This window comes from Alnus glutinosa, chromosome 11 (assembly GCF_958979055.1).
Source record: "Alnus glutinosa chromosome 11, dhAlnGlut1.1, whole genome shotgun sequence".
Taxonomy (NCBI): Eukaryota; Viridiplantae; Streptophyta; class Magnoliopsida; order Fagales; family Betulaceae; genus Alnus; species Alnus glutinosa.
In genome coordinates, this window is record NC_084896.1 from 23,404,931 (window position 1) to 23,418,284 (window position 13,354).

The 13,354-nt window shown below is 34.7% G+C and overlaps 1 protein-coding gene and 1 long non-coding RNA gene across 2 annotated transcripts; one reads left to right on the plus strand and one right to left on the minus strand.

The window, feature by feature from the left end:
* Nucleotides 1-751: 751 nt before the first annotated feature.
* Nucleotides 752-3,085, minus strand: LOC133881780 (uncharacterized). Its single transcript, XR_009902593.1, has 3 exons — nucleotides 2,549-3,085; nucleotides 2,172-2,389; nucleotides 752-1,119 (listed from the first exon to the last, which is right to left on the minus strand). It is a non-coding gene; the product is annotated as an uncharacterized LOC133881780 (long non-coding RNA).
* Nucleotides 3,086-3,171: 86 nt separating this feature from the next.
* LOC133881779 (serine carboxypeptidase-like 7) lies at nucleotides 3,172-12,965 on the plus strand. Its single transcript, XM_062320814.1, has 14 exons — nucleotides 3,172-3,411; nucleotides 3,483-3,628; nucleotides 4,477-4,553; nucleotides 4,666-4,788; nucleotides 4,869-4,971; nucleotides 5,193-5,230; nucleotides 5,553-5,654; nucleotides 7,016-7,102; nucleotides 7,202-7,357; nucleotides 7,490-7,561; nucleotides 8,192-8,313; nucleotides 11,670-11,783; nucleotides 12,610-12,664; nucleotides 12,779-12,965. Exons 1-14 carry the CDS (start codon nucleotides 3,236-3,238, stop codon nucleotides 12,860-12,862), a joined length of 1,455 nt encoding a protein of 484 aa, XP_062176798.1. The 5' UTR covers nucleotides 3,172-3,235; the 3' UTR covers nucleotides 12,863-12,965.
* The last annotated feature ends 389 nt before the right edge of the window (nucleotides 12,966-13,354 follow it).

Sequence of the window (13,354 nt, forward strand, 5' to 3'; positions counted from 1 at the left end):
GTGAAGTTTATATCTCAATGTTGTAATGTTGGATTTTGGATAGGCACTACAAGTATTGTTGGACTTGCATGTTGTCATGTGGTGGACAGACGTGGACTTTTCTGTTTTGAAGCTTTTTTTGTACAGGATGTGATTATCTAAAATTGTCTAATGTTTAAAATGCTCAAACTTAAGTGTTAAATTGGTGTTGATGGATTTGAATGATGTTGGCTTGAAAGTACAAATTTTCAGTTGTATTATAGTATTACTGCGGACTGTAATCAAAGATTATACACCTAATTCCTAAAGGCCGCAATTATAGGGTTGTTTTATAACAGGGCATAGGACATTTTATAAACAAAAACTTGTTAGGTATTAGAAAGCTTAAATTCAATAATATAATGCATGATATCATGACTCTTGTAGGGTCTTAAGAAACCTATTGGTTTTGTCATTGAATCTACTGCAAATTTGGTTTAGTATTGTAGCTTAGAGTATTAGCGTGTTTCTGTTAGAAAGCTCCTTGTAACAAGCGTATTTGGTTTAGTGCCTCAAGCTTGTTCTAGTGCAGCCTTTGGTAAGCAATTCCCATAAATACTCTGTTTTTGATCATTGCCAAATTAATAATATTCAAGATTCTCGAGCACTTCCGGCAGCAGATCCAAATCTGGAAAATGTGGTGTTTTTGTTCAAGTTTGAGTCACTTGATTATAATTTCAAGTCTACATAAGGTTCAACAAGGATAACTTAAAGAAATATTTAATTTTCCCATTTCCAACCTCAAACCCTATAGAGCATCATGTCTTGCATGTTTAATACATTGGATCTTTTGCCAATCCAGAACTTGTATTTTTTTTTTTCTAAAAAAAAAAAAAAACTAGGATTAATTCCTAGACAAACATCACAAACATGGTCATGATCATTACCACAAATGAGGTATAAATCTACAAAGAAGAAACAATCCACTAGGAGATATTTCAATTCTCATATGCAAGCAGCTGCACAGAAGTTTTGATATGAGGCCTTCCAGTTCAACTTGGCCGAACTGAACTTCTTTGAGTGGTTCTATTTTGACCCCAACACCTCTTCATGGAACATGAACCTGCCCCCACACACCTCAAGCTGTCTTTGGTGTTACTCCTAATAATCATGAAAACCAAGTTAAATTTGGCTAACATATTATCCTGAAATCACAAAGATTATAAACAATTTAAAGTTGCAGGAGCTCTATTCTAAGAGAATGATCAAAATTATCAAAATATATAATATAGCTTCCAGGTCCATCCCTTTGCCAACTAACTCATACCACAACATACACCAAGCCCCTCAGAAGATGAGCTACAGTTAAAATGATGCCATAATGAAGACAATCAAACCATGTCACATGTTCTATTTTTTTTGATCAAGAAGAATTTGCATGCATCAACTTCCAGGATTCCTAGTATTAACTTTTAGCCTAAGAAAATAAAAGTCTGATTTAAATCAGAATTTTCGGTCTTTGCTTCTTCTTCTTTTCTTTTTTTTCTTTTTTCTTGATAATTTCAGTTGATATTCTAATCTTAAGCTTCCTTAGCTTCCATAAAGGTCCTCCAATATTTGGTTTTATAAATCATAACAAGCTGTAGACATGAAAAACAAATCTAACATCTTCAAAGAGTGCATAAGAAAGCCAAAATAACCTTGACAGATCAGCCTATAAAGAGTATATGAATGCCCTTTCTGATACATGAAAATGCAAAGCAGACCCATACATGACTTGTCAAAATCTTAAAAGAAAAAAAAAAATATAAGTTCAATTCTGTACAAACCAACCGAAGGAACTTAAAAAGAGAAGAAAAAAACAAAAAAGACTCATCTCATGATAAATCAATAAGAAACACAATCTAGGTAGCATTGAGCTAAAGTACCTTTCTTTAGAGGGTTTTCTCCAATGAACATCAGGCACCAATGTCTAAGATAATCGTGAAACCCATTCTAATCATAACAATGACTACAAAGATCTCAGTTTAGCCGTATGAAACCAAATACTATCCAAACATAACAAGCCTGAAGAAAAAAACTTAACTACAAAATTCATCATAATCTCGATGAAAGCGAAGATTTTGAGGAAGATCCAGAAATTGTAATACAAAGTAAAGCCCACTAACCAAGTAAACAATATCAAATAAATAGTGAGCGATAGAGAGAATTACGTCAAGGTATTCTTTGGCGTCTTGGGGATGAGCAAGCTCGCAATAGGAGACCAAGCCCGATATCATATCGGTATCCATACCCAAACCCAGACCCGTCTCCACCCTTTGGCATAGATCCACCAGCGCCTTCTCCAACCACTGTCCCGGTGTCTCCATTCTCTATGTCTGAACTTTTTCTGTATCGAATGCCTAGAGGCAAGTCTGAGTTTGGAGTAATGCTATACGTGCGTCAACTGGTGTCAGAAAAATAGGAAGAAAAAAAAAAACCCAAAACTTTCCTTTCCTACACTTTCGATTAAGCCAAACACAAGATCCATACACAGTAAAAAAAAAAAAAAAAATTACGCTTTCAAATAAAAAAGAAAAAGCCCACGTACCAAGCCCCTCTGGACGCCATCGGGCTTGATCATGATGAAGGTCCTGCTCCATCGTTTTCTCTGTGAAGTATTTTGAGGTAATAATTTACAATCTTGGCGTCGTCGGCTTCGTCGGAGATCCGGTCGGCTGGTTGCAAGAAAGAGCGAGCTGGGCTTCAAAGGCGTCGGAGATCTGGTCGGTGGGCGCCGGAGCAGACCGTTCGAGAGAGAGAGAGCGTCGTCGGCGATGGATTGTCCGGTCTGTGCTGGGTTTGAGAGATCGAGAGAGCTAGGCGTCGGCGTCGGATTCGGATTTCCGGTCGGTGCGCCGGTCTGCTGGTTTCGAGGGACTCCGAGAGAGAGCGAGCGGCGTCGGCGTCGGCAAGGGCGTCGGATTTCCGGTCGGTGGGGGAGGGCACGGTGGAGAGGGGGAGATTTGGGAAATGGGAGAAATTTTGAAAATGGAATGTGAATGGCAACACCCGCGTTTTGATTGCTTTTTTTTTTGTTTAAAAAAAAAGGAAAAAAAAATTGCCACATGGAAAAGAGACGGAAGAGGGACTGATGAAAGACGCATGTGTAGAAGCTCTCATATATATATATATATATATCAAAACACAACCCCACAATCTTGAACAGAACGTATGCCAAAGACGTGAAGTGAAAGTACACTGTGAAGTGTAGGTTAGGTACGTAGGATTTTCAGACATGGTAGGACATCAGCCACAGCTGGGAAGAAAGTTGAGGACCAGCAACAATTTCATCACTTTGGCTTGGCTGCTTGTGTCAGTTTTGTCTGAACTATTGGGCATGGCCGAGTCCCACACAATCGTCGAGACCCTACCGGGCTTTCCCGGCAAACTTCCTTTCAAACTTGAAACTGGGTAAGCGATCGATCGCTTTCTTCTTTCTTTTTTGCTTTTCTCTTCACACCCTTGAAATTAATGATTCTCAGGTATGTGGGCGTCGGGGAAGCCGACGACATACAACTGTTTTACTACTTCATAGAATCCGAGGGGAACCCCAAGAAGGACCCTCTGTTGCTCTGGCTTACCGGCGGCCCTGGTTGTTCTTCTCTCACCGGACTGGTTTACGAAATTGGTAGGCTTTAATTTCACCTACTTTTTACTATAATGATCTTATAAACTCGCATTAAAATTTGCATAGTAGAGTAGGAATGAAAAATTGAGGGACAAATTTAATTTAATTATTTAATGATTAAAGTAATAAATGTCATGTCAATTTTTTAAAAACTCTATAATAAAAATGTAAGACCATTATCAACACTCAAATTCGTGTATGATATATAATGATAGGTATGTTTGGTTAAAATTTATTGAGGCAAATTTTTTTTTTTTTTAATAATAAAAAGTGATTTGATGTGATATAAAGTAAATAAAAATAACCCTCTTCCTTCAAGTATGAGAGAATTTTTTTTTTTTTTTTTTGAGTGGCCGTAAAAAGTGAACTTGTTGAGAGAAAACTTGACTTATCATACTTGATTTTTTATCAGTTTTGTAATCATATCCTAAAACTTAAAAATGTGTCAATTTATTTTATCTATCTTTCAATTTCACTCATCTGTTAGGATTTTCCGTTAAATCCTATTAAAATTTCTAAAGTAACCGTGTGTATATATATATATATATATATAAATTCAAAGATTTATGCATGAGTATTTTTACAAATTCTGTTAAATCCTTGCAATTTTTATTTTGGAGGGGTATTTTAAGAATTTTGACACCCATCCGTTAGGATTTAACAGAAAATTCTAACGGATAGGTGAAATTGAAAAAATTGAAAGATAGATACACCAAATTGATTTTTTTTAAGTTTATGGATATGAGTTTTCCCTTTCTTCTATTAATATTTACCTCGGTAAAAATTTTAAGATTTATTTTTGTTTTTGGTCCGACACCTTAAATTGATGATTTTGCACTTTAATGAAGGTCCGTTGTCATTTAATTATGAAGATTTCGATGGAAATCTACCAACATTTTTATTGAACCCATATTCATGGACAAAGGTACGTCACCTTCATCCCTTCTATCTGTACTTTCAATCAAAATATATTTTGATTGTAAATACTTGTATGTTTACTCTTTGTTATCAAACAATTAATGGTGATATATATATAGTTTGCTAGCATTATATTTTTAGATGCTCCCGTTGGCACGGGATTCTCATATGCAACAACCTCCCAAGGTTACAATGTGACAGATCAAATAGCAGCAGCACAAAACTATGAATTCTTGAGGAAGGTGAGAGAAAATTCTTTAAAACTAATGAGATTACGATGGAATTCATTCCAAGATCTGCTTGTCTTTTATCTGTGATTCAGTGGCTATTGGATCACCCAAAATTCATGTCAAAGGAGCTCTACGTCGGGGGTGATTCATATTCAGGCTTCATTGTTCCAATCATCGTTCAAGAAATATATAACGGTAATTTATGAGCAACTAATGTCACTCTTAACATTCATTTTACATTGACTGACATGACGTGTTTTAAGTGATTGGCATGAAAAGAGCCACTTAAAATACGTTATGTCAACCGATGTAAAATGGGTGTTAAGAGTAACGTTACTCTTTTCTAACTTAGTCCCCTTTTAAATTCCAACTCCTATAGGTCAATTTGACTTTTTAGGTATCTTATTTTGTTGCAGATAACAGTGTCGGACGCACGCCATTCATGAAACTCAACGTAAACATTTTTATTACAACTAGAGCTAGTTATTGCTTAAATATAGTAGACAGAAATCATGAATTTAAACATTGTCTTTATAATTGACATTTTATTTTAACTAGATATTCTACATGTAGTGCCTCATTTATTAAAGAAAATGAATTTGAACACACACGTAAAGTGGAATATTAGAATATTAAGCTAAATGATTAAATGCACCGATTCACTTAAACTTTTGAAATAACTGATGATTTAACAGTTTTGCAGTAATATTTTTTCAAATGCCTTGCTGTTTTGAGTTTCTAGTATTTGACTAAAGATTTGTATAAATTGAAAACAGGGGTACTTGCTTGGCAACCCAGTAACAGATCCAGGTAGGGATGCCAATGCAAGAGTCGAATATGCTCGTGGTATGGCACTTATATCTCCTGAACTCTATGAGGTAAATCCTCCAAAAATGGCATTGAATTTGTGAGCTTATGTCTAAGATTTTAGTTGGGGAAAATACACTTAATTTCCTAAAATTATTACCATTTTGGCACTTTAGACAGACCACCAAATTATAAAATGTGACACTCAATAATGGAACCAAGACGAGCGAAGGGGAGGCCATGACACCCCGGATTTCATTTATATATATAGCAAAAAGTTAGGTTGGCCCCTCATTCATGCTTTGCCTCTTGATAAGAAATCTTGGTTTCACCTCCGGTGAATATGTGATTACTACATTGTTATAAGTTACATTTTCCATTAGCATCTAGCCTTGAAATGGACGGAAGAATATCATATGCGATGCATATGTGAAATTTTTTATTTGAACTATCCAAACCAACTATCATCCTTTAAAGTTTAATGGTTTAAGTGCCAAAGGATAGTCGTTTGAGAGAGTTTAGTATATTCTCCTCTTTCTCGTTTATACGACATACACTCCATCAAACACAACATTATATTATGATTTTTTATGAGGAAAATACATCTATTTCCCTCAAAACTAACACCTCATTTGCACTTGCCCCAAATTAGCATTTGTGACACTTGAGCTCATCCACCTACAATTTTCTTGCAATCACCCCAATAGTGTTTGGCATTAAAATGGTTAGATAATGTTGCACATGACCCACGTGTACACAATTTTTATTTGAAATACCCAAAATACCTCAATTTTGAGAGTTAGAATGTCGCATTTGTCCTTCTAATAAACAGTACAATAAAAGTTCTAAAATAGAGATGAGGTGGCTACATCACTCTCTAATGTTTAAGGCTGGTCCGACCACTTTGAAAGAGAACTTTAGCGGTGGTCGAACCACTTCCATATTTCTAAGGATAGTTCAACCACCCTCCAAGATCCTTAAAAGGGTTGTCAAACCAACCCTTCGAGCAAATGAAGCTTGAAGGAATGGTTCAACCACTTTCTAAAAAACAATTTTGCAGATGATCAAACCATTCATGCATGCTGCAACCATGAGAGGTGCTTCACCACCCCCAAAGTTTCCTAAGTGGAGGGACGAACCAAATCCCAAGCCGTTCAACCACACCCTCAACCTATTTGATAAGGGTAATTTGGACATTTCAGAAGAAAAAGAAAATTACACGTCAGTCACATGCACAAATTTCTATTCATTTTTCCGTCAAACATTAACAATAGGGTACCATTTGAAAGAAAATGGATGTTTAAGGAGATTAAGTATAACATATGGTAGTATAAAAATGTATCTTGAAGTACTATATATGTCAGTTTGTAGGGACCAAGTGTATTTTTATTATTATTATTATTATTATTATTATTATTATTGTATTTTCCAGGCTGTCAAAAGAAGTTGCCATGGTGAGTATGTGAATGTAGATCCAGAAAACGTAGAATGTTTGAAAGATGTTGCAGCTGTGACGATGGTGAGAAGAATTTAATAACATATATATATATATATATATAATTTAAGTCTTCAGTTTAATTTATGAGCATTCGGAATTACTGACTAATTGTAATTTTAGTGCCTCGAAAAACTTTATCCTGCCCACATTTTGGAACCCAATTGCACTTTAAATTCCCCAAAATCAAAGGGATTAGGATGGAATCAAGCATTTCTTGAACAAAATCCTACGGATATTCTCCTTTCATTGTCTCAACCTCCTGCCTTATGGTGCCGGGTAAACCAATATCCATTTTTCTTTTCTTTTTTTTTCGTATTTTTTTTTTTTTTTTACATGTCCACACAAAAAGGGAGAAAATACTTAAATATTGCTTAATTTGATAATTTTATTTATTTATTTGTCTTGTAGCCTTATACTTATGTGCTCTCTTACCTTTGGTGTAACGATGAATGTGTACAAAATGCTCTTCACATCCGGAAGGTATCCGCTTATTATACTTTCTAGTTAATAAAATCCTCTTCTTTTTTTTTTTTTCTTTTTTTTTTAAAAAAAAATTTCATTTATCACCTTTGATCTTCTACTATTTTTGCAATTATACACTTCAAGTTTTAAAAGTGTCAATTTAGTTTATCCATCTTTCAATGCTTTTCAATTTCACCTCTCCGTTAGGATTTTCCATCAAATCCTGAAAAAATTTCACAAAATACCCATATTTTTTTTTACATAAAAAAAAAAATAAATAAAAAATAAAAAATATTTCAAAGATTCAGACAATAGTATTTTTCCAAATTCTGTTAAATCCTAACTAACACCTAAATGCTTACAATTTTTGTTTTTTTTTTTTCTTAAAGAAAATGAGAGGTGTTTTAGAAATTTTGGCACCTATTCATTAGGATTTGAACGAAAAATCCTAACGGATGGTTGAAATCGAAAAAAAAAAAAAAAAAAAAAAAAAAAAAATGAAAGATGGGTACACTAGATTAATACTTTTTAAATTTTAAGAGTATGATTGCAAAAGTTATAAAAGATCAATAGTAGTAAGTAAAGTTTTTCCGACCCTTATTTTTAAAAAAATTAAAATTCTCTTCATATTGTTGTGATGGCCAACAGGGAACAATTAAGACCTGGGTAAGATGTAATAAGACCATGTCGGCCTACACATCTGATGTTATTAGTGCCGTTGATTACCATCGAAATCTCACCAAGACAGGTTACCGATCTTTGATTTACAGGTGATAATGCACAACATCCCCATTCTCCTTTTATTTTATTTTATTTTATTTTATTTTTCTTCTTCTTCTTTTCTTTTTCTTTTCTTTTCTTTTGAAAAATTTCAATCATAACCCCTCATATATCATCTCGTTTGTAATTAAGTAATTAAACTTTTAAAAATGTCAATTTAGAGTATCTATCTTTCAATTTTTTCATTTTCAAACCCCCGTTAGAATTTTTCCTTAATGCTCTGTTTGTTTCGACGTAAAATATTTTCAACGAAATCATTTTTCAGAAAAAATATTTTTCTCGAAAATATTTTTCGGCGTTTGGCTCGGACAAAAAATACCAACGGAATGGAATCCAGCGACGTTCGGCCGCCGTCATTAGATTCCGACGAACCAGATTCCGGCCAAATTAGCCGGAATCTTACCAGTACAGCTGGAATTCGACTTGTTTGGCCAGATTCCCGTCAAGTTCACCGGAATATGACTTAATACGGCCGGGCTCCGGCTGTACTAGCCGAATTCCTATAAACGTGCGTACAAGATTAATGAAGAGTTTAAATTCGGGAAACGATATACGACTTTCAAAACCGTAAATTATTTTTCAGAAATTAAAGAGGCTTGTGCTTTTATGGTTAAACGAAAAATGATTTTCGTTAACCATTATTTTCACCCCTACTAAACACCGAAAAATACCATAAATATTTTTCAAAAAACATTTTACACCAAAACAACACAAAGCATAATTAAGGTCAATTAAGGTCAAACAGAGTATAATTCAGGCCAAAACAAACATTTCCTGTCAAAGCATTTTACCTTAATGGTTTCCAAAATAAAAGAATACATTATCTAAAATGGATTTTGTACCGGGATTATAGAAAACAAAGTTTAGCCTTTTAAAAGTTTTCAGTTCATTAAAAGAGATAGAAGTTTTCTTAGAACAAAAATGGTTCATATTACATACTAGTTAAAATAGGAAAGAGAGAGAGAGAGAGAAAAGCTTCACTTATAATCTCTGATCTTTCATCACTTTTACAATTAAGTATTAAAACTTTTAAAAAATGTTAATTCAGGGTATTTATCTTTCAATTTTTTTCAATTATAACCCTCCATTAGATCTATTTGTTAAATCCTATCAGAATTTCCAAAATACTCTAATTTTTTTAAAAAAAAAAAAAAGAAAAAATTTCAAAGATTCAAGCATGAGTACTTTTGCAAATTTTGTTAAATTTTGACCAACACCTAAATCCTTACAATTTTTTTTTTTTTTTTTTTTTCTAAAAAATAAGGGGTATTTTGAAAATTTTGACATGATTTATGCTCCATTTGTTTCGGCGTAAAATGTTTTTGGCATTTTTCGGTGTTTAGTAGGGACAAAAATAATGGTCAACATAAATCATTTTCAATTTGACCATAAAAGCCTCTTTAATATTTTAAAAACGATTTACGGTTTCGTTTTCCGGATTTAAACTCTTTATTCTTCCACGTAAGTTTGTGAGAATCTGACATTAGAGTTTGTTGATAACCCAAATCTACCGTTGAAGGTTCCGAATTTTGATATCTAATTTTCAGAATCCGATGTAGTCCTTCAATGACTTATTGGGGCCCTGACATGAGGACATCAAGTATCCAGTGGGCTTGCTTTGTACTCTTCCTACCAAAAACTGCGTTAGGAATGTTCTTCCGAGCGTGTCAAAGTCTTTGATGGACTTCGGGGGAAGCTTCATGAACTAATCCTGGGCATTTTCTAATTGAGTAAGAGGGAAGGCTTGACATGCCACTTCATCAGGTGTTCTGTGGAGATCCATATGAGCTTGAAAATTATCCAAGTGCTCGATCGGATCTTTGAGTCTGGTGTAGACTGCAATATTAGGAACCTTGAATTTGTGAGGAAGACGAAAAAAGTGGCTATCCCGGTAAATGGTGAGGTGTCTTTTGCAAGAGGTTGTCCACCAAGGAAGAAGTCTTTCCTTTGTCTCGCCGTTGAAGCTCCATAGACAATTTGCTCCAATTTGCCGACCACCTCTATGAGCTTTTCTTTCTTTTCATTCCTTGGAGGATTCTTCTTGGGATTAATCTCTCGATGGCCATCCCGATTATCTGCTTCTACCTGAGGATGACTTTGATCTTCTTCACGTCGCCCACCAGTATGGCTATTACGCCCTTCTTTTTCAGCCTCGGGAACAACTGTTGTCGTATGAGATTGTTCTAGGATGCAAGCTAGCAAGACAGCATTCTTGTCAGCCAGATCTCCCATGTTCTTTTTCATCTAAGCAATCTTCTCGTTCAGGAGAGTTATTGTTGCTTGGGGATCGGTCCAGGTCCCTGCGTCGTCTTGGACGCTCCAATCTTGGACGTTTCTCTGGATGGTTTGTCGTTTTGATCGTGTAGTCACCATTGCGGAATTTTTGTGTAAAAGACTATATAACATTTCCCACAAACGGCACCAAACTATTGGTACAGTTTTTCGATTTGGTGACGTGTCGCCTTTTGATTCACTTCCTTCGAGATTTACAAAACAATAAAAGCTTGTCGAGTGTGCCAACATGGTCACACTCATATGCCAAAGTAAAATTTTAATAGACAATTTCAAGGAGTATTGAGAGCACGTGAATATCAGAGAGTTAAGAGAGTTTAATACCTGGGGCACAGTTTTGATATAGTTGGAATGCTCTGAGTATAATTCAATTAGAATTCTAATCCCTAGACCATATGGGATTAGGCCTTATCTAGTGGAGACTCCGGTTTGGGTAGGACTGCGCTTCAGCTGAGTTCAAGCAGGTCACTTATCCTCGATCTGATAGGATAAGAGTTTATCCCGAAAAATTCGGGATATAGTCCTTCTGCGCCTTTCTAGGGATTTAAAGATCAAATCTTATCCCATAAGTTTTGGTCGTAATATCAGGATAAACATTTCAACATGTTTCATTCATATCGCCTCAGGGTAGTCCCAGGAAATCCGTTCCTGGGACCAACTGGATATGGGGATTCCGTATGCATTATTGTCATATTCTCGGGACAAAGATTTTCAAGGCGATGCTTATCCCTAATTCTGATAACCGAGAATGTTCACTACATTCTGTAAGGAAGATTTGAGACCATAATGACCGACGGGATCTCTCTTCAGATCGGTTGAACCAGCTGGGTCCAATGCTCGATCATGGGCTCACTCGGGTTTTGGGAATGATATTTCCCCAACATAAGTGATTGAGAAAAACTAAAAATGTATGGAACTATTTAATATTAAGTGAAATCTCGAAATAGTAACTTAACAATTTCCCTTAAAAATGAAACTCCAAAGCTTGTTTATCATTATTCCAACATTTATTTGTAACTCCTTAATATTTATTTATTTATTTCTCTCCTCACAGCGGAGACCACGACCTGCTTGTTCCGTATGTGGGCACCCTAGGATGGATTAGATCCCTCAATATGACTCTCAATGATGCTTGGGCCCCATGGCTCGTGGATGGTCAAGTTGCCGGGTTGGTATCTAAAATTTCCAAAACTATTATTACATCTTTAGCCTCTATTGTCAATTTTTTTTTTTTTTTAATCTTTTTGTCCAGATTTATTTATTTATTTTTAAATTAGGTTGGAAAATTTGTTTTTCAATCTAGTCTATTAAGGTGACAGATCTTTTGCCTTTTGTTTCCGTGTAAAATATATATATATATATATATATATATTTTTTTTTTTTTTTTTTTTTATTTTAACTCAAAACATTTTCTGGAAAAAGTGGCTATTTTTCGTTGTTTCCGTGCGACAGTAAAAATGGTTAAAAAAACATTTTTTAGTATTTGACTCGTATGAAAATTGCCAAATATTTCTTTAATATAATCTGAGGAGCTACGAGCAAAAAAGATACGACAAAGAGGACATGCGGAGGAAGAGCGTGTGTTCGACTAGAAGGCCATCAGGTAAGGATTGAAATTCAGTACAATTGTCTTGTGGGGCCCAGCTTCCTTAGCAAGTGTTCAGGCATATCGAGACTTGTTCAGATAGATAGACTTCATAAGGGGCTCTCTCACAATTGTCTGTTTGAGAGTGTGGAAAAGTTTCAAAAAATAGTTTATATGTAGATAAGAAGCGTGAACTATTTTATGTATCGTGAATGTTAATTTTTTTTTTGTCAATTGAAAATATTTATAAGCTAATCAATATTTTGAGTCACGCCACAATCAAAAATAAAGAAGATATTTTTCAAAAAATAAAAAAATATATATATATATATTTTACACCGAAACAAAAGGGCTAATTGAAAGCTTATGATCATGCTCTTTGTTAAAATTACTTTTATCATTGTAACAGGTACACAATGGACTTCTCGAAGAATCATTATAGTATGACTTATGCTACAGTCAAGGCACGAAGTTAAAACACCACAGATTATTTATCTTCTTCATTTTTTGTCCATTGAGGAAGATTAATAAAAGTTGATCGAGCTTAATTTCTTTATCTAATTTGATTGTGGTTGTAGGGAGGGGGTCACACAGCTCCAGAATACAAGCCTAAAGAATGTTTTGCCATGGCGAAAAGGTGGTTTGCCCACTACCCTCTATGATCTACTAGGCCTTTGCAATATGCTCAGTGACAAAATGAAAAAACAATTTGCCCACCATCCATTAATTATTGCAAGAAATTTATGGTGTAATCATAATTACTAATTTGGTCTTGCAATAGTCGTGTTAGAGTTTAATAAAGAATAAATCTTTAATAAGGAGTTTGGTTAGTTAATAAAGGCGGTCCTAATCCTATTCAGGCATTTAAGGTCCATTTGGGTTTGCGATTTCAAAAAGTGCGATTTAAAATAATGATTTTAAAATGTGCGATTTGAAAAAAATGATTTTTAAAAACGCAGTTAAGCATTTGGCAAAATCGCAGTTTAGCCTTTAAAATCGCGAATTTACCTTTAAAATTCTACGTTTTCAAAAAAGCACCATCTTATCTGCGATTTGAAAAAGCAGATTTTCTGCGTTTTCAAATCGCAATTTTTAAAAACACAGTTCCCAAACGATCTATGTTCTGCGATTTGGTTTAAAATCGCACTTCTTGT